The 19,216-nt window shown below is 44.6% G+C and overlaps 1 protein-coding gene across 15 annotated transcripts in view; it reads right to left on the reverse strand.

Annotated features, from left to right (window-relative positions):
- Positions 1-7,048: 7,048 nt before the first annotated feature.
- RHOBTB1 (Rho related BTB domain containing 1) overlaps positions 7,049-19,216 on the reverse strand; it is a 121,207-nt gene continuing 109,039 nt past the window's right edge. For all 15 annotated transcript variants that reach the window (XM_032312419.1, XM_032312426.1, XM_032312417.1 and 12 more), the window contains 4 exons: positions 15,452-15,602; positions 12,423-12,511; positions 9,812-9,917; positions 7,049-9,256 (listed from right to left, as the gene is read on the reverse strand). In XM_032312419.1, coding sequence (XP_032168310.1) covers positions 9,087-9,256; positions 9,812-9,917; positions 12,423-12,511; positions 15,452-15,602 — 516 coding nt within the window. In that variant the 3' untranslated portion in view covers positions 7,049-9,086. The remainder of the gene's footprint in view (positions 9,257-9,811; positions 9,918-12,422; positions 12,512-15,451; positions 15,603-19,216) is intronic.

The raw sequence follows: 19,216 nt of genomic DNA on the forward strand, positions 1-19,216 counted from the left end.
TATAAAATGCTGTGTGGCAGAAATTTGTTTAGGTTCAAGTAAATAATTATTAAATTTGTTTTGCACAATCTAGGGAAAATTCAATGATGTCCTTTCAAATAAGGTCTTATGTACATTTTGAGGAGGATGATTATGTTTGAGATTCTCTAATTTTGGCAAGTTAATCAAGATGAATTTATCTTCTGGTGGTCTTCAAGATGATTTCAGTAGCTTTCTGACACAGAAAAAAGAGGATGCGAAGCTTTTCATCCATATTTACTCCCCAGCGTGTGAAACGCCCATCAAATTTTCCGGGTGTTTTTTTCAGAATTTCAAAATAGAGGTTAATGGGCAGATGAGTCTCTTCTCCCCGATACTCTTGGGTACTTCTTACTTTTCTGAGTCTCCCTCCATGACCTCTGTTCTTCTGTTTACCTTTAACAGCCCGCACCTGTGACTCTCATGGGAGGATTTTCTGTATTCTTCTGGAGCTACTTCCCTCAATTCTCCAATGGTTGACAGCCTTAAATTGCCAGGGGTTTACACTTACCTCCTTACCCTCCCAAGCCTGGGTCACTTAGCCTTTGCACCATTGCAGGGATAAGAAAGCCAACCCTGAGGTGCAGTTTCTCCTCCAGGCATGCACTGACATCAGGCTAAGGGTGGGACTACCTGAAACTGTCCCTGCTCAGCTTTGTAGCTCCCTCCTTCCTTCCTCTCTCTTATTGGTGAACTAAGGGCACTTCCTAAGTGAATCACTCCAATGAGAATCTTCATCTCAGGGTCTGCTTCCGGGGAACCCATTACCTCCCCCACAAGGTAATGTGATAATTAAATGAGATGACTCTATGTAAGCACTTATTATAGTGCTTGGCCATTATTTATATATATATATATATATATATATGAAAATGTGAATTATTATTATTATGACCCTCACAGCAGTTTTCTGGACTCTGGTAGATTGCTGTCAAGGTTTGGAACATCAACTCAAATGACGGCATTATGATGAAACACTTGAATAAGATTGAAAGAGCATGTGAAAGCTCATCTTAACATACCAAGCCCTCACCGCCCGGGCTGTCTACAGAAATGTAAGCAAAATGAGAGCAACGGTAACTAGGAGTACAGAATTTGTTGGGGAGGTAGTCCAAATTATTATTGTCATTAAAGATGGGTAAGCCCACTTCCGTAAGAGTTGAAAATGTCAAATATTTGGCCATTAAGTATGACTACTTATTTTTAAAGAAATATCTGCTGTTCATAGAGTAAAAGGGCATTGTAGCAGTGGTGATAGTGAAGTCACCGCATCCCAGTGGGGCAGGGCTGAGGGAGAAATCACAATGGTCTGAACACTCTCCATCTGATGAATTAAGAGGTGCTGCTTTTGATTTACCATCCAGGGTGGTAGACTAGGAAACTAGGACAAAGGGAAGTTTCATATTTGAGTTGATATGTTCTAGAGAATTCAAGAGTCATAAAGAATTTGAAAGTCTCCCAGAACAGTTTGAACAATCTATCCAATTTGTACTAGCACGTTACTCTTTCTTTAGACCTCATGTGACATGAGTGTACATGCCAGATCACTAGGGATTCTTTAAACGCAAAACATCAGGAATGTTGGTGTTCAACGGGCTCTTGAGAAGCCATCTTTTTGACAGAGAGAGAGATCACAAGTAGGCAGAGAGAGAAAGGGAAGCAGACTCTTCTCTGAGCAGAGAGCCTGATGCAGGGCTGGATCCCTGGACCCTTGGATCATGACCTGAGCCCAAAGCAGAGGCCTGCCCCACCAAGCCACCCAGGTGCCCCTTGAGATGCCATCTTGTTCCCTTGTCCTTCATGAGGGTCACATGACACAAAATGCCAGAGGCAGAGGGAGATGATGAACTCATCCAAGTATGCAACAACTTCCACCATCCAGAGTGCCTCATAAAACCCCTCCTGTGGCAGGGAGGTAACCCCCATTTCTTTTTCTGATGGGCCAGAAGATAGCCAGGCTCTGGGCTGGGTTGGAATGTTTTGCTTTTTTTTTTTTTTTAAGTCTTGAGTTCTCTAGAATGGTTTCAGTGGAGTGCAAGGAAGGATTTTCATCACTCAGTCCACTCACCAGTGAGTTCTCATACATGTCCATCAGCTCAGAGGCTTTGATTCTATCTGGAGTGAGTCCTAGAATCTTTTTTTTTTTTTTTTTTAGATCTCGACCCCAGGGTGTGTGCAAGGTGGTTCGTTGGCAGTGCCCCAGAGTGAGAAGTGGCTGGTGTTCCCATCAGCAGTGGGACTGGAGAGTGAGATGCGGATGCAGCCCCAGGAAGCCCAGGACTGGATGCACAGGGTTCTGTGGCTACAGTGTGCTGATCAGTGCAAATTATGTAATGATCACATGCTTGAAACAACAGTGTATATAAGGATGGCCACACACGTAAAGGCATATATTGAACATATTATGGGACTGGATAATATGGAAGGAGGGCCTTGTAGGGTTGAAGCAGAGCATGCTAAGGCCTCAGAGGCATTGGGGAGCCTGGTTATCTAGACTCTTTGCATCCAAAAAAAAAAAGAAAAGAAAAGATTTGGCTGGAAGGAATGAAAAAGAAAGTGCTCTAAATGAATCAGAGGCTCAGCCAAGTTTGGTCTTGGGGTGGTGCCGCCCTTATTCCACAGAGAAGGGGTGACTCAGGGAGGGGGAAGCATCTTGGAAAGTTCTATACCCTTGTCCATGCCCCTTCTACCTGTTTTTTCGCTCCAGCTTTTTTTTTTTTTACTTTCCCATAGCTCTTATTTTCTAATTCTTGTTTTATTCTTATTTTCTAGTTTTTAAATCACTGTTGTGAGGCAGTAAGCAGCTAGTAAGTAAGCAAGCACTTGTTTTAAGAAAAATGAGGGAAAGTCCACATTGTTCTATCCTTCAACACACAGTGTTGTCCTCCCTTGGATTTCTTACCTCGACGGTCACAGGTTCATAGACTGAGTGCCTACTGTGGGCCAGACACCGTGCCGAGTAACTTAATCTGCGCCCAAACCTCAGACTTCCCTTTTAGATGACCAAAATTGAGAGTTTGTGGATCTTTTCACACAAAGGTTAAGCTTAACACCCTCTGGGGAAATACCCATTCTAACCGGAACTACCATGAATCATCCAATCAAAGGGATGTTTCTTTTTATTAGTTTGGGAGGGAATAAAAAGAGATGCCCTAACTTTGGTTGTGTCAACCTTTTTGTTTGTTTATTTATTTGATACACAGAGATCACAAGTAACCAGATCACAAGTTACCACAAGTAACAAGCAGAGAGAGAAGGGGAAGCAGATTCCCTGCTGAGCAGAAAGCCTGATGCGGAGCTCGATCCCAGGACCCTGAGATAATGACCTGAGCCGAAGACAGAGGCTTAACCCACTGAGCCACACAGGCACCCCTGGTCGTGTCAACCCTAAAAATAAAATAGCCAGTGATTTTGTTAGCAAAATGTGTATATTCAGGAATAGCAGAGGACTTGCCATTCAGCACATGCAAGCTCTGAGGAACCACAGGCAACTGGGAGAGACAACGGAAAGGCCAGCTTTTTATATTTTTTAGGAGGAAATTGAAGAGTGTTGTTTTATTTGTTCATTTATTAAAAGATTTATTTATTTTGGGAGAGAGAGAAAGAGAGAGAGAGAGCTCACAGCGGGAGGGGCAGAGGGAGAAGGAGAGAAAATTTCAAGCCGACTCCGCACTGAGCACAGAGCCCAGCTCAGGGCTTGATCTCAGGACCCTGAGATTAGGACCTGAGCTGAAACCAAGAGTGCGATGCTTAACTGATGGTACCACCCAGGTGCCCCTGAAGTGCATTGTTTTAAACCATAGTTCATTGGAGACCATGCCTTTAAGGTTGTGATGTTTTCTCATCGGCTGCAGGTGGGAGGTTAGTGGGTTGTTGCTGGGACACGGAGGGAACGTCCTTGTTTTTCTTAAAGGGGACAGATGAAATTCCCATGTTAGAAATGTCCTCTTGCCAAGATAATTCTTTCTGTTGTTTATGCAGGTTGCACCCCTGCTTCCTGACTCCATTTTATTTTTATTTTTTTAATTTAAATTCAATTAATTGACATATAGTGTATTATTAGTTTCCGAAGTAGAGTTCAGTGATTTCATCAGTTGCATACAACACCCCGTGCTCATTCTATCAAGGGCTTTTCTTAATGTTATTAAGTTACATTATGACCCAGTTAACCCTTTCCCCCAACCCACTCCCCTCCATCATTCCTCAGTTTGTTTCCTACGGTTAAGAGTCTTTTATAGTTTTTCTCCCTCTCTGATTACATCGTTTTATTTTTCCCTGCCTTCCTCTATACTCCTCTTTTTTAACTTTATGAGTGAAATCATGTAATTGTCTTTCTCTGATTTACTTATTTCGCTTAGCACAATTCTATTTCCATACATGTTGCTGCAAATGGCAAGATTTCATTTTTTGATGGCTAACATTCCATTGTGTGTCTGTGTGTTTATCACATCTTCTTTATCCATTCATCCAGACTCCTATTTTAAATGAGGTTTCCTTTATTTATTTTCACAGTGGGTGTCTGAGCAGAGAGAAGTGAATCAAAAGTCCTTTCTTCATCGATTGCTTGCAAAGTCTAACTGTTTCAGTCTTTGGGGTTGAGAATATATTCAGACTCAGAGAATTGAAATATTCCTTCCATGGGGCCACATTTGGGTACCACCTTTACATCTCCATTCTACTGGATATCGAGTCCCCAAGATGGTGTGGTCCTAGAAACATTAGTGAGCAACAGGAACTATGGCCGACAAGTCACTTCATGTCTCCCACCATTGTTTCTACCGCTTTCATGTCTGTGGTTGTACAACTGCATGATTGACTGGTTTCCACTCAAGAATTACTGTTCCTAAATTATTTCCATATTTTGACTACAGTCTGAAGATATCTAACTGATGAGGCACCTGCACAGGAGCCCAGTGAAAAACCATGCATCTAAGTTGCCTAAGTAAAAACACACAATTTAAAGGTGCTTTCAGCACAAGAGAGAATTTTCAAACCTTGCCTTTTCAGGTCACAATACCTTTTCCTGTTGCATACATTACATTATCTGCATTTTTTTAATTTTTAAGTAGGCTTCAGGCTGGGAGCCCAATGTGGGACTTGAACTCATGACCCTGAGGTCAAGACCTGAGCCAAAATCAAGAGTTGGACACTTAGCCAACTGAGTCACCCAGGGGCCCTTACATTGCCTGCCTTCTAATTGGAAATTTAAGAGAGCGAAGTCTTCCTCTGAAAATAAGTCATGAGAGATGAAATAATGTCAGAACTTAGCATTTTTTGAGATGGAGAGGAGAAGGGAGTTGAGGTAAATTGGAAGGGAAGGTGAACCATGAGAGACTATGGACTCTGAAAAACAATCTGAGAGTTTTGAAGGGGCGGGGGGTGGGAGGTTGGGGGAACCAGGTGGTGGGTATTAGAGAGGGCACGGATTGCATGGAGCACTGAGTGTGGTGCAAAAACAATGAATACTGTTATGTTGAAAAGAAATAAAAAAAAAAAAAGAACAGCATTTTGGAAGAAAGATACTACGTCTGTGTCTCAGAGTGCTTAATGCAACCTCTATCTTTGGTCAGTTGTCTTTCTCTGTTTTTCTTTCTTCCTTTTTTTAAAACTGTCCTTAGCTTTTTTTTTTTTTTTTTTCTCTCTTTGTTGCTTCTGTTGTGTTGCTTCTTCCTTCTTTGCCCATACAACACAAACACATTCTCCTTGGCTAACTTTATATTTTTAATGCAATGGTCACATTAAAAAAAAAAAATTTATTTGTTTGAAAGACAGAGATCACAAGTAGGCAGACAGGTGAGCAGAGGGAGAGGGAGGGAAGCAGGCTCCCTGCTGAGCAGAGAGCCCAATGTGGGGCTCAATCCCAGGACCCTGGGATCATGACTTGAGCCGAAGGCAGAGGCTTTAACCCACTGAGCCACCCAGGTACCCCTGGTCACATTCTTTTAAGAAAAGAGGAGTTACTGCTACTTGCTCACTCATATCCAATTAGGGTATTTGATTAAATAAATACCCAATTCAAGAACAAACCTGGTAAATCTTTAGTTTGCTGAAGAGCATTTATTTCTGAAATGCTGTGCTCACAGAATAGTTTCCAAACTCAGGATTCACTTAATTTTTTCCTCTGACTAGTAGAAGTGAATATCACAATGATGAAATTCAACTGAGACACCATGCAAATGGGAGCAAGTGTGAAAAATATTATTAGAAACATTGGGTTCTTGTTTCTGAATGTCCATTAAGAAAATACTTGAGTTAACTTGAAACCAGTAGGACTTATGGTTTCTCTAATGCCAGTGTAGGGTTGTTGAAACTTTTGATGATTTGGCAGGCATTGCTCTGGGAGAAATTTAGACCAGTGTTTTCTATAGGTAAGACTCCACCGGTATGTGTTATGTAAATGGTGCCATGATCTGGACCACCAAACCTCCAAAAGATGTGGGAAGGCGTTGGAAATCTCACAGTCTTTTCTCTGCTGTTATTTTGTATAAATGTCGACCCCCTTCCATGGAGTTTTGGGAATATGCCACTCAGAAGAGTGCCCCTGTGAGGTCTGCTTGGAGACCCTTCTTCCCCCTGAGTTTGGGTAAACATTATGCGACCTAGAAGTCCAAAAATTGATTTCCCCAAAACCTTTCTTAGATCTGCTTCGAAAAAAAAGATCAACTTCATGAGCCCACGATTCAACCTTTCACATCATTGCTGGCAGAACTGTCCAAAATCAAGATTATAATAAGTCTTTTCGGCTATGGACATCATTTCTGTTTCTTCCAATGTTCTACCATAGCTAGTGGCATAACTCTATTATCCAAGAGCAAGAAGCCAGATCCCTCATGTATATGGTGGCGCTGGAAACTCTACTGGCAGTACTGAAAACAGAGATGAAGTCACTGATGCTGCCTTGTTATGGAAGCATACATAGCCCCCATGACCCATCACATTTATGGTTTTGACAGTTTTTAGAAAAAGCTATTTAAGTCACGCACATGGTATCTTGGTAGTCCTTAAAAAAAAAAAAAAAAAAGAGGAGGCATTTTATAGCTAAACAATTTTATTGGCTTTTTGGGAAATAAAAAAACACGACACAAACCACCATGGTTAAAGGCCATAATCAGCATCAACCAAATGAACCAGCCACTTGGTTACAGTAGCTGATAACAAACACTAGGTGGATATTATTGCTTATACCCCAGGTTCATTTATGTGTCCATTCTGTTTTGGCAAGATTACAATCACATGGGAACTTTGGTTGTATAAATTCAACTCTGACCACTCACTAAAAAATCAACTTCTACCATTTTGTGAAGGGATATATGTCAATTCTTCCCAAGTCTTGACATTTATCCTCTCATTCTGTCTCCTTTCTCCTTCTGCTAACGATTTACAATCCTACTGATCAAAACTTAAAGTAGCATTTACAACCATCCACTTCTACTCCACTGCCCTCTCCTTTGTCGTGAGAGGGTGAGGCATTCCTGGGCCTCTCCAGACTCTTGGGTCTGGTGTGTAGCCACTGCCAGTAATAAACGCCCATCTGTCATCTGGATAGATTTTCAAATGCATATCGTTGTCGACATTGGGGTTTGGACTCAACTATCTCTTTTCCAACTTCTGAAAGCTAGGGAAAAAAAAAAATCAACAGCCTTTAGCATCAGTACGTTGACCTCCCCACAAAATCGGCCCCGTCCCCGCATGCCACATCCCACGGCAGGCGCGGCGCTGTGGCCTTAAAATGTTCCGCGTGAGTGCTGTAACCTTTTAATGTACAGAGAAGCAATGACTGACTGCCTCTCCCAAGCTCCCCTGCTCGGTACTTTCTATTTTAACACTGAAAACTCCGAACGACAAAGGGTCAGGACTCACTCACAATAGCACCATTTCCTAGACTCTTGGAATAAGATTCCTGTCCGCGCTGGAGAATGCAGGGACCGCAGACGACCCGGCCTCCAGCTTTGTGCCTTCACAGGCCCCGCTGACCTTCAGCGGGAGTGGGTGGTCTGCCTCAGCCTACTGCTACAGTGGCCTGGATTTTTCCCTGGGAAGAGTTAAAAACGCGTGTCTTACAAAGTGAAGTTGGCTGCAGGTGAGGGACCTGAGGAAGCCTGTTTCCGGAGTGAGATGTGACGGGCCTGCAGATGACGGGCCGAAGGCTGGGGATCCCTCCCCTTGCCCATCTCAGTTCAAGTCTTTGAAGAATTTGCACGCAGAAGCACGGCAAGATCCAGGAACACGGAGAGACGCAAACCCTCCCGCAGCTACCCAGACACCAACGCTCTTAGGTTCGCTCTTGGGTTCGCTCTTGGGTTTGCCCTGGCTAATGCTGGGATTGAATGAGCCCTTCTCATGATTATAAAGATTATCCGTTTGAATCTGGACATTTGAAACAACAGAAGACTCCGTATTACTATATTTTACATGGCACAGAGAACCATATAATTACTAGCACTTACACGGCAAATACTGTAAAATACACATTCTTGGAGTTGACTTGGTAATTACACCGGTGTTAGTCGGCAGAACAAAGATTAAACGCTCTCTAACTTGCGCTCGGGGGAATTTCATTCCAGCCCTGTACTTTGCAACGAGAGGATAACCCTCTAATTATGCAATAATGCCTGGTGGTCATGTGGGCAAAGAGGATCACAGGGCGAACTTCATGGTTAATTTGTGGCCCGTAAAATAAAGTAATACATAGTATTTTCATTTCAACAAAATACAAGAGATCATATAAAAATATTTTCCAATTTGGACTCTGAAACATGAAAGCTGAATTTTTTTTTTCCTTTGTATAAAAAGAAACGGAATAACGGACTAAAGTTTATTAAGCCTTCTAACAAAAAAATATACATATGAGTTTAAGGAATGCAGTGAGCATCAACTTCCCTTTTTTGTCCAGGCTCATTGGTGGGGAGCTCGTGCTTTGATCCCAACAAAGTTATAAATGCACAACAGTGGAGGGAGATCAGTGCCTGAAACCTGAACTACGACTTATCGCTAATAATACGACTAACTTTACAGTAGTGCCTTTAAAAGTGGTGTGTCAGATTACTGATTTTTGTCTCTCTTGCTCCTCAGGCGACCGCTGGAGACGAATTCCAGAAGCACCACTTTCTTCTCGAGTGATGTTTATTTAGTGCAATATCTTCCTTCTCACGTTCCCTTTTCACACGCTGGTAGTGGTCTTCTTCCTTCAGATACCACACCGGCGGCCAGCGGTGCCGCTCAAAGTATTCCTGGTTGTCTGGGGAAGAAGGAAAGGATGCAGATGGTGAGGCCTGCTGTTGGTTGAGGGCTTCTATGTTCTAGGTTCTGTGCCCCAGGCTTCTCATTTATGCGCCCATGTACATCCCCCCCCAAGAAGCCAGTGTGTGGGGGTTAGGGGTCAGGGACAGGACCATTTGCAGATTGTGACACTCAGATTTCGAGAGTTAGAATCATTTGCCCGAAGTAGCTGGGCACTGAGAACCTGAACCCAGGACCACTTGGTTTCTAAGCGGAAGCCTGCTCCTCTCCAGGGCTCCCTAGACAAGGGAGAGCCCACCACTTCCACATGCTCTGGGGCAGGGAACCCTGGATCCCACTCCACCCAAACCTCCCAAGCATGAAGTTTGTCAAAGAGAATCCCCACCCCACAATTCCGGTGTCATGTCACAGGCAAGGGACGGCCAGCCAATCACAAGGACTTCACTGGAGCTGCCTGCTGCCTGGACACCTGCTCAGGGGCATGGGGAGGTAGGTGGTCAACCTTTCAGTCAGAGGCAATGAGACCCAGACCAGTAGGCACCCGCGGTCTCACCTGCAGATTTTGATTTGATCTCCTTGCGGAACTTGGAACACACACTGTTGTAGTTTGTGCAGATGTGGTGCAGACACCAGGCGGCCAACTGGTGGGCGTTGTGGAACTACAGGGAAGTGACCAAAAAGGGGGTCAAACTCTACTTTCTAAAATGGGCCTGCAGAGAAATCATCAGCCCCCCCAGGGGTGACAGAGATAAAGGGCACGGGCAACTGATTCAGCAAACCTCTTGTTTTGACTACAGTGTTAATGACTTTGGCTATGGCGCCAATGCCAGCCCAATATAGCACTTGGCACCCCCCTTCCTCACTCCTGTGACAGGTGCACCAAAAATAATCACCGTATCAGATCAAGAGCTGAAAGAACCCCTCGCCTCCCAGCCTCCCCCACCGCTGGCCTGAGAGTGATACATGACTGGCCTCTGGAAGGTGCCAGCCGGCCCCAGGGCACCCACATGGACTCTGGTTAAGGAAGCCATGTGGAGCGCTCTGTGTGGCAGGTCAGAGCTTGCCTTGCTGGGGCCAAAGACCCGAAAGAGGAGACTGAGGAATGTGTGACTGTCCTGTACCTGTCCTTTGGTTACATAAGAAGAGCGGGTGGTGTGGGCAGGGGGGCAGGGACCCGACTCACCACGTCGGTCTCCTTTCTGAGCAGATGCTCGGGGGGAGGGAGCAGCTGAGGGAGTTGTGACCAAAACAGACTTGGTGCTCAAAATGCCGCAGTCACCTCCCCAGTCCTCCCTAGATTTGGCAAGTCTCCCCCACCCCACCCCACGCTCTGTCTGTGTCCTCAGCTATCCATTCCGTTTGTGGGTCTTGGGGTTTCTTTCATCAAGCGAAACCTTGAAACCTTACAGGGTGCTTCCTCGGAGGCCCACATCTCAGCTGTGAACAAAGGCCCATATAAAAGCAGTCCTCAGAAAATAATTCAAGAAACTCTGAGAGTTGCAACCCCAACATTACGGATCATTTTTGCTGGTGCTTCCAGCTTAGGACTCTTGAGATCAGATTTCTTTCTGAAAGTAAGACTCGGGCACTGGTGTCCTGAAGGTGGCTTGGACCTGCCCAAGAGCGTCAATGGTGCCCATTTCTTCCCTACCCCGAGGCCGGCAATTTCATGTTGTTCAAATCGGCCAGGCGGGCGTATTTATACCATGGACACTGGAAAATGCGACAGATTGGGTTCCACCTGTCCGCACGCTGATGGTTAAATAAACCCGGCATGCTAGCAGGTGAGGGACTCGCAGAGGCTCCATCCTGAACTCTTCCTGCCGAGGCTTGTCAGGGTGGGGGACCCAGAGCAAACACACACCTGCAAATCACAATCTCCAGTCCATCGGCCCTAGATGCAATGCTGGGTCATTTCATTTTCCTGCAGGAGCAGTACTCACGGGAGACAGCACAAGTCATAAACTGTGCCCGGGACCTGTTTCGAGACTGTCACCTCTCTAAGGCTGTTTTTCCTGTTGGATTTTAATAACGTGGGCTTCTTTCTATTTCTCTTCCTGTCTATGATTGCCTTGAGGGCAGAGAATCTGCCATTTATAGCCACCTGTCCTTTTGTCTCGGGCGGTGCCGGACACAAGAGGGAGAAAACAACCAAAACTTGTTGTGTAAGTCCGAACCAGCGGGTTGCTGTTAAGTCCGATTCTGCCTTTTCCCCGTTTCAGTCTGAACTGTTCCTGGGGCCACAGATGGAATAACAACTTGGCCTGCTACGTGCCTCTCTCCTCTCTCTGAAGCCACCTCCCCTCCCTTGATTGACAAAGATCCATTCAAATCACCTGACCTAAGGCTTAGTAAACCAAGGCCCTAACAGAGAGGGAGCAAAGAAAAAAAAAAAAACCAAACCCAGTGGGCTGAAAAGAGGACTGAAGAATGTTTTCTTCGTTCCTTCAGCGTGTAAACTCATTGTCAGTAAGTCTATGCCAGGAACGAAGCACCCTGCACGAGTGAGGGGTTCTACTCTTCCCCGCTTTTCTTGAACATTGTCTCCCACTTGATTCTCAAGATAATCTGTAAGGCTGATAGGATGTGAATTATCATCCTCACTCCTTATAGATAAGGAAACTGAGGCAGAGTTTAGCTTCGTACTTTGAGTAGGTTATTTGTGACAAAGCTGAAGTCGGATCTTGGGGCCCCTCTGGAAGAGTGCAAGTGTTTACGGGGATTATGGAATCACCATATTGATACTGACAAATACTGATTTTGGAAAACCCCAGGAGAACTGCAGTGAGAGGTGGGGCATTACAGGGCTTCACGGAGTTCTAGAAACCATCTGATCTTGGTCAATATGTGTCCAAGAATTCAAACAAGGAGAGAGAGAACCTTCCCCTATCATGCCCCAAGTTGTTCTCCCACATGTGAAGCTGGTGCCTCGGGGGACAATGGGGCTGGCGTGAGGTAGGGTCCGTGTTGTTTTCTCAAACGAGGCCCAGCAGGGGGAATGGTGCATGAAACGTGAAACTCTCAGATCTTCTCAGTGTACACAGGGCCCTCTGTGACTCAGTGGTGACATCTTTATTTAGACAGATGCAACCACAGAATGTTTCATCAGCATTAAATGAACTGGTTGAACACACTTAAAAGGTGAAAGGCAAATTGTTACAAACCTGGGCCAATTCCAAATACGAGAGCACTTCCCCGTCAATGCCCACGCCACTCATCGCGGCCTTGGTCAGCTCCTGGACAGCATACTGCTCTGGGGAAGAGAGGGAACAGGAGAAAGTTGAACCATACCCTTGCAAGCCAGACACCTCACCTAGACAGTCTCGTCCGGGACCACCGAAGAGGAGAAGAACATGTGACACGGCTCTGGGCAGTCACATCTGAACGGAACTCAGGGCCCATTGTGCCGGGGGCCTTTCGGCATGGGTAGTTCTGGTCTCGGGCCACTGCGCCGATGACTCTGGGACACTTGTTGGCACTTCTGGAATAGCCAGACTCCTGCAGACCTTCATTGTCTAGTATGGTGACTACCGGCCAGATGAGCAGACTGAAACTCACATTAAAACTGAATAAAACTAAAAAGTCACACCCTCAGCCATACTAGTCACACTGAAGTGCTCAACAGCCACACCTGTACTGCGCAACGCAGACACAGAACATCTCCATCATTGCAGAAAGTTCTGTTGGCTAGTGTTGCTTTAGACAGTCCATCCAGTGCCTTCTTAGAATCCTCTAGACTCTCCAGCATCTTCCCATTTGATGGTTTTCCCACTCGTATCACTCCAATTCTCAACAGTCTCTAAGAGTGGAAGGACTGAGTGACAGGAATGAATCCATATGGGGAATTAACAAAATGTGAACGCAGATGTCTTTCTCAACAGCTGCAGATGGGTGACATATTGTTCAGCCTGTTAGATTCTAAAGACTGGGGTGGGGGGTGGGGAGGGCGAGCGGGGAACTTTCGACAGGAAGTAACAAAAATCTTGCTGGGAGAGCCACTTCTGCCTGGGAGCTGTGCCCAGGACTTCTAAGCTGAATTTAAACTGTGGTTCTGAGACAGAGAGGTCTCCTGCCTCTGGGACTGACGCATGTGGGTACAGCCTAGGCCCACGTTCCTAGCTCCTTGAGGTCGAGGCACTCTTTTCATTTCTAGCATTCTGTCTGTTCTTCTCATCCAGTAAACTGTCCTGACCCTGCTTACCTTCTGTTCTACGTGCTTGGGTCAATATAATATCTAGATGGGAACCGTTTCTTGGGCGCAGCTTTCGTCTGCTGGATTGACAAAGAACTACTGGGAACTACATTTTCCGAAGAAGGCATCAGGCTTTTTGATTCTAGGTAACAGCAACATTTCTTGAAAGTCAGCTAACACGTTGGCTTGCAATGCATTTTTACCCTAGAAACTGATGTTTTGAAAACCATGTTCTGAATACTTGATACTTGCCCAACATTTTAAACGATGACAGGGATCATCTTAGGCAGCTGTGTATGTAACCACAGCAGTAGTAATGGCTTTTAATAACAAAAGGAAACAGCCATGGAAGTCTGCAGTTCACCCCAGAACCTCTCCTTCATCCAGTTCCTTTCACAGAGGTCAGTCCTGCGTTTTCCTCACCTTTACTTCATGGTTAAGCAAAAACGGCACGAGCTCAAGATTAATCACAAGACCTGCTCAACACATTTGGTTCCAAATTGTTTTTGGTCATTAAGAAAAAAAAAAAAAAAAATCAGGGGCGCCTGGGTGGCTTAGTTGGTTAAGCAAGTGCCTTCAGCTCAGGTCATGATCCCGGAGTCCTGGGATCGAGTCCCACATTGGGCTCCCTGCTCGGCGGAGAGTCTGCTTCTCCCTCTGACCTCTCCCCTCTCATGCTCTGTTTCATTCTCTCTCTCTCTCTCTCTCTCTCAAATAAATAAATAATTTAAAAAAATCAATTTCATCCTCAAAGGATAACCCTTAAACACTGGAGAGTCAAACGGATCAGAACCTCTACTTGAACAGTAGTGCCTCGACGAGCTCTTTCTGTCTTTCTAACCAGTGGGGGAAGAAGTGAGGCAGGGAGAGGACTTGGGTCTCCAGCCGGCCGAGCGTAGCAGAAACCTGGAGTCCGGAGAAATACATTCCTTTCTAAGGACAGTACCGGCAAGTCAAGTGTGGAATGACCAGTCGGTTTGTTCAAACATTCATTTTCATTCACTTTGTGATTCGACAGGTGTTTATTGGGAAGCTAATACGCTCAGGCACTTTGCTGTGGGTGGGGACAGGTAGGCCAGTGACCAAAACTGCCACTATTTCTGCTTTCATGGCTAGAAGGAGTCAGCTAATGTAGTGACAAACACCAAGCCTGCTAACTGAGCCCTCTCGTGAAGGAAGCTGAAGGCTGACATTTAAGAAACAGGTACGTGAAGAATACACACGTATCCTTTGCAGACCTGCTTCAGCCTCACAACTGAACAAATCCAGAAAGGATGCATAGGATTTCTGGGAAGGGAAGCCAAGTCCCCCCTTTCTTCTTTCTCCCAAAATGCTCTTGACAATGTCAGAACATTTTCTAAAATAGCTTAAAAAAAGAAAAAAAACCCCACTTACATAATGCTTACTAGGTGCCAGACACTGTTCCGAGAACTTTATATATATCTTAACTCCTTAATCTTTGTAACAACTCTATGGGAGAATAACATGATCCCCATGCGAGAGAGCGAGAGCAGACACAGAGTGGTGAAGCGTGAAGCCATCCAGCCGGTAAACGGCGGAGTCGGGATCCGAACCCGGGCAGTCTGGTTCGGCAGCCTACGTTCTCCACGACAGTCTCCTTCTGCTCTTCTGAAAGACTGTGTCTGAGCACCCAGCAGAGGAATAACATGGACACAGTAGTTTTATTTCCAATCCCACGGCCCACAAATGAGGCAGAGCGCACAGAGCGTGGGTCTCCAGGGCAGGGACCACGCATCACTCCTCTTGATAACTGTGTCCCCCCTACAGGGTCTACCACAAAGAGGTGCTTAAGAAACATTTGTGGAATTGAACTGGGCTGTCTGATAACATTTGATCAATTTATATCACCCTGCACAGGACAATCCTATATTGGGTGATAAAAATTAAATTTTTATTTCCCGGAAATGTTATTTTTGCCTAAATGTGATTTTGATAAATTTGACAGTCAGACCCTGCATGGCCCCGAGTCCTCACACTTACCTGCAAGTGCAACCAAGTGTGGCAGGCAGAATCTGTTAGCCAAGGCAATTAATTCCAGTGGGTCCAGGTCCAAATTAGGTGACAACTGCTTGGTATAAAGATAATCCAAGACCGCTTGCATTGACATCTTGTTTATGTTCGGGAGATACACCTGTAATGTTATTTGAGAAGCTCAGCTCTGCTGAAGAAAGCAGTGGGGGCATTTCCAGGCTCTACTGCTTATAAATATCCCAACCTTACAATCTGGTATCGGCAAGTCTGGGACACCTGCTTTGAGGCTGCGCGTCGAAGTCCTTCGCTATTTACTGCTTTAAACATAACAGTTTGATTTGTAGATGACAAAGGAGTGGGGCTGCCCGACAAAGCCTGATTTGGAATTTTTAAATGGCTATTTGGACTCATAAATCAGACAAATGGGCTGTAAATGTATGATGACATTATGGGCTCTCCTTGCCAAGTACCTTCTAATACCCTATTGTGGGGAAAGAAATCTCCTAGTAACATGACAGGTGAGGGGGAGCTGCCGACCATACTGTTGCTGACACACGAGAGAGCCCAGCTCTCCAAGATGTCAAAACACGGGCTGAGCAGCCCTAGTTGCCACAGTGACTGGCTTGAGTCCAACGTTCTATCAGTATGTGCAAACACAGTATACACACTTCATTATTTCTCCTATGGCACAACTGCATGGATTCAAAATGACTGGAACATTATCGGGTTATCAGTAGATTCAGAGAATCTGTAGAACTCCTTGCCTGGCACATGCGGGGAAGGGTTGGTTGGGACTGGTAAACTCTCCTTTGTAGGAGTCACCTAACTCGAGACCTCCTGAGCACCTGTAGTTCTCGCCAATACAGGTACCCTCTAGAGTGTGCTAGAGTGCCGGGGTGAGGGATCTTAGCAGCGAGGACTCAAAGGAACCCCACAGACGTGTCCTGGTATAGTACAGAACAGCCCCATTGCCACTGACTCCTGGCATCACGATGATGATAAAAATTAACCTTAATGGAAGGCCTCCTACACACGAGGTACTGTGCCAAGCTTCCCACACACAGTATCTACTCGGATCCTGATTTTCTCCCTAGGAGAAAAAACTATTATTTTTGCCATCTTACAGGGAAGGAAATTGAGGTTCATGGAGGGTAACGAAGGTCACGAAGCTGGTAAGTGACTGGGAGGTGAACCTAGGGAGTGTAATTCTAAGGTCTCTGATCAGGACTGCTGTGTCATACAAGAAACCCTTCATGGCAAGGAAGCAAAGGTTTGGGTCATGGTATAATAAAGTACCATATCTCACTAACAGTTCTTAAGAACTAGACTTCTATGTTCAAACGGATGAACAGTTACTAGCTGCCTATTGCTGGTACTTAATAAACCTCTATATACCATATGAAGATATATGAGTATATCTCTTTTACACATGATTATATCTACATTATATATCTAATCTTTCTCTTTACATATATATTACCTCCACAATCTACATGGGGCTTATGGCCAATGCTTTCTTGGGCTGTGGTTCCAGATTCATTTAAGCTATGATGACCTACATTATCCTCCTGCATAGTCACCAGCCACCTCAGAGGGAACATCCTGGCAGACCGAGCTTTCTCTTAATGTATCAAAGGGAAGGCCCCCCTACCCCACCCTAAACCTCCCAGAATTAGTAAGAAAATTGCATATCCACTCCCTTTCATAGTCAAAGAGAACAGTTATGATCTGGTACATAAGCTGCAGGGGTTATAACCATCAAAGATCTGACAAGTGTCATCATTTCAAGTTTCTAGCACAGTCTTGACAATAGATACAACCTGGCAAGAAGTAACTGTTAGTGAGGCTACTTGAAAACAAAGAAGCCATTGTATTGTAATTAATTGCTGTTCCAGTGACTCTAACATCAGTTACCAGTCACACTTGTGCATATGCTTACGTACATATACGTCGACACATGCGTTTATCTTATACAGCTCAGATCTGGATTAGTACAGTTTTCTAGACAGTTGAAGTTGTGAAACTTTAAAATCTGGACCATTTTGATAGCGAAAACTATATACATTTTACAAAGTCCTAAGTGCTATAAAGTATTAGTGATCATAAATATAAACAGTTTCAGAGCTTTCTGTGAACACCCGCTCTCCGCTATGGGGATGTCTGCTGTTTTGGAAAATAGTGGCTTGGAAGGCAAGGGAAGAGCCTGGGGTAGGCCCTGGGGTTTGTCACTAGGATGGTTGTGACCTCTGGCCAGTCAGTCGCCCTCTCTGATCCTCAGTCTCCTCATATGTCATCTGGGGGAGGGGGGATTTGGAAGCGGTGACACCTACATCTTCATTGAGACTCTGGATTTTGAAGATACCTGGACTACCTTAGCGTTCTTTGGTAAGAGTGTGTTCTAAGTCACGACAAAATGAACATCCTAAGTGAGAAGAAATTATTCCTGGCAGCAGGAGATGACAGATTCCTGTAAGCAGCCTCGCCCCGATACTTCCCAATGTCATCAGCGTGTTCTGACGTTTGTAGTCATCCATGACCTGCTCTTTCCTTCTTGCATAACACGATGCTAACAGTTTTTCTGAAGTGATGGCTTTGTTGGGCAAATAATGCTTGGGATCCTCAGAGCGAATAAGAATAAACTAAAACCATGTTCAGAACCTGCACCTTTTTCTCTCATTTTTTAAAAAAAGACTGTTTCTGTGATTTTAATGTTTATGTATAACAATGGAGAGATCATTTCATAGAACTTTTAAAAATAACACAAAGCTACATAAGAGATGGAATTAAGAATTTTGCATGCTACCTGCTGGGTGTACCTTAAAAAAAAGTCAGCAAAGAGAATATAATGCTATCCTAAACAACTTCCCATATTCTAGTTCCGTTGGTTTAAAATTTTAATTGTGAAGATCAGCTCAGACTATTAGGCTTATAATTAGAGGCGGTCTCATAGAGAATGAGAAAGTATTCCAAACCCAGAGCATTGCTTACTACAAGCCAGGCATGCATTTTTAATGAATCACTTGCTGAGTACCTCTGGGGAGAGAATTATGCTTACTGCTACATTAAAAGTAATGAGAAAAATATAAGTGAAATACAATGTCTTCTTAAATATTAAGTGACAAAAAATGTTAAAGTAACATCAATGTATATTTTATTCCTTTCTGGATATGCATGAGAATTCTATTAATGAAAAAAAAAATACTGAACTGTGAAGGGAAAGTCAGCTTTTCACAGGGCAATAAAGAGTTAATGGGTGCCCTAGAAAAGGACAGATCCCAAGTGCCAATACAAGGCCATATTAGTCGTGAAATCTTTACTGAAATTCCTCCCTCCCCATGATCCCTCTAACCACACTTTGCTAGTTTAGGAAGGGATCTGGGGGCTTTTTAAGTTAGGGCTTTCAGGGGACAAAGATTTTTAATCCCTCATGGAAAGAACTGAGCAAGAATCCTCCAGGACAATAGTCACCAATATTTCTTGATGTTTCAAGCACCGAATTCTATGTTTATACATGTATTCTCCTGACTTATCTGCCTTTGAAGACGCTTCTCTTGTTATCCTGCATTTCACAGGGGAGCACACAGGTTTGGAGAGGTCGCTGCGTGCTCAAGGTCAAGGTGGGAATAGAGTTCCTAACGACAGAACCATTACAGTCTACAGGGGAAATCAAGGGAAGGGGCAGGCAGCGGCACACGTGTCAACAGTTTATGACATTCTCAACACACTGGCTACAGGGATCTGGCAGAGACCTTCGTTGCTTGGGTCCATGGTCTC

This window comes from Mustela erminea, chromosome 14 (assembly GCF_009829155.1).
Source record: "Mustela erminea isolate mMusErm1 chromosome 14, mMusErm1.Pri, whole genome shotgun sequence".
NCBI classification, from domain to species: domain Eukaryota; kingdom Metazoa; phylum Chordata; class Mammalia; order Carnivora; family Mustelidae; genus Mustela; species Mustela erminea.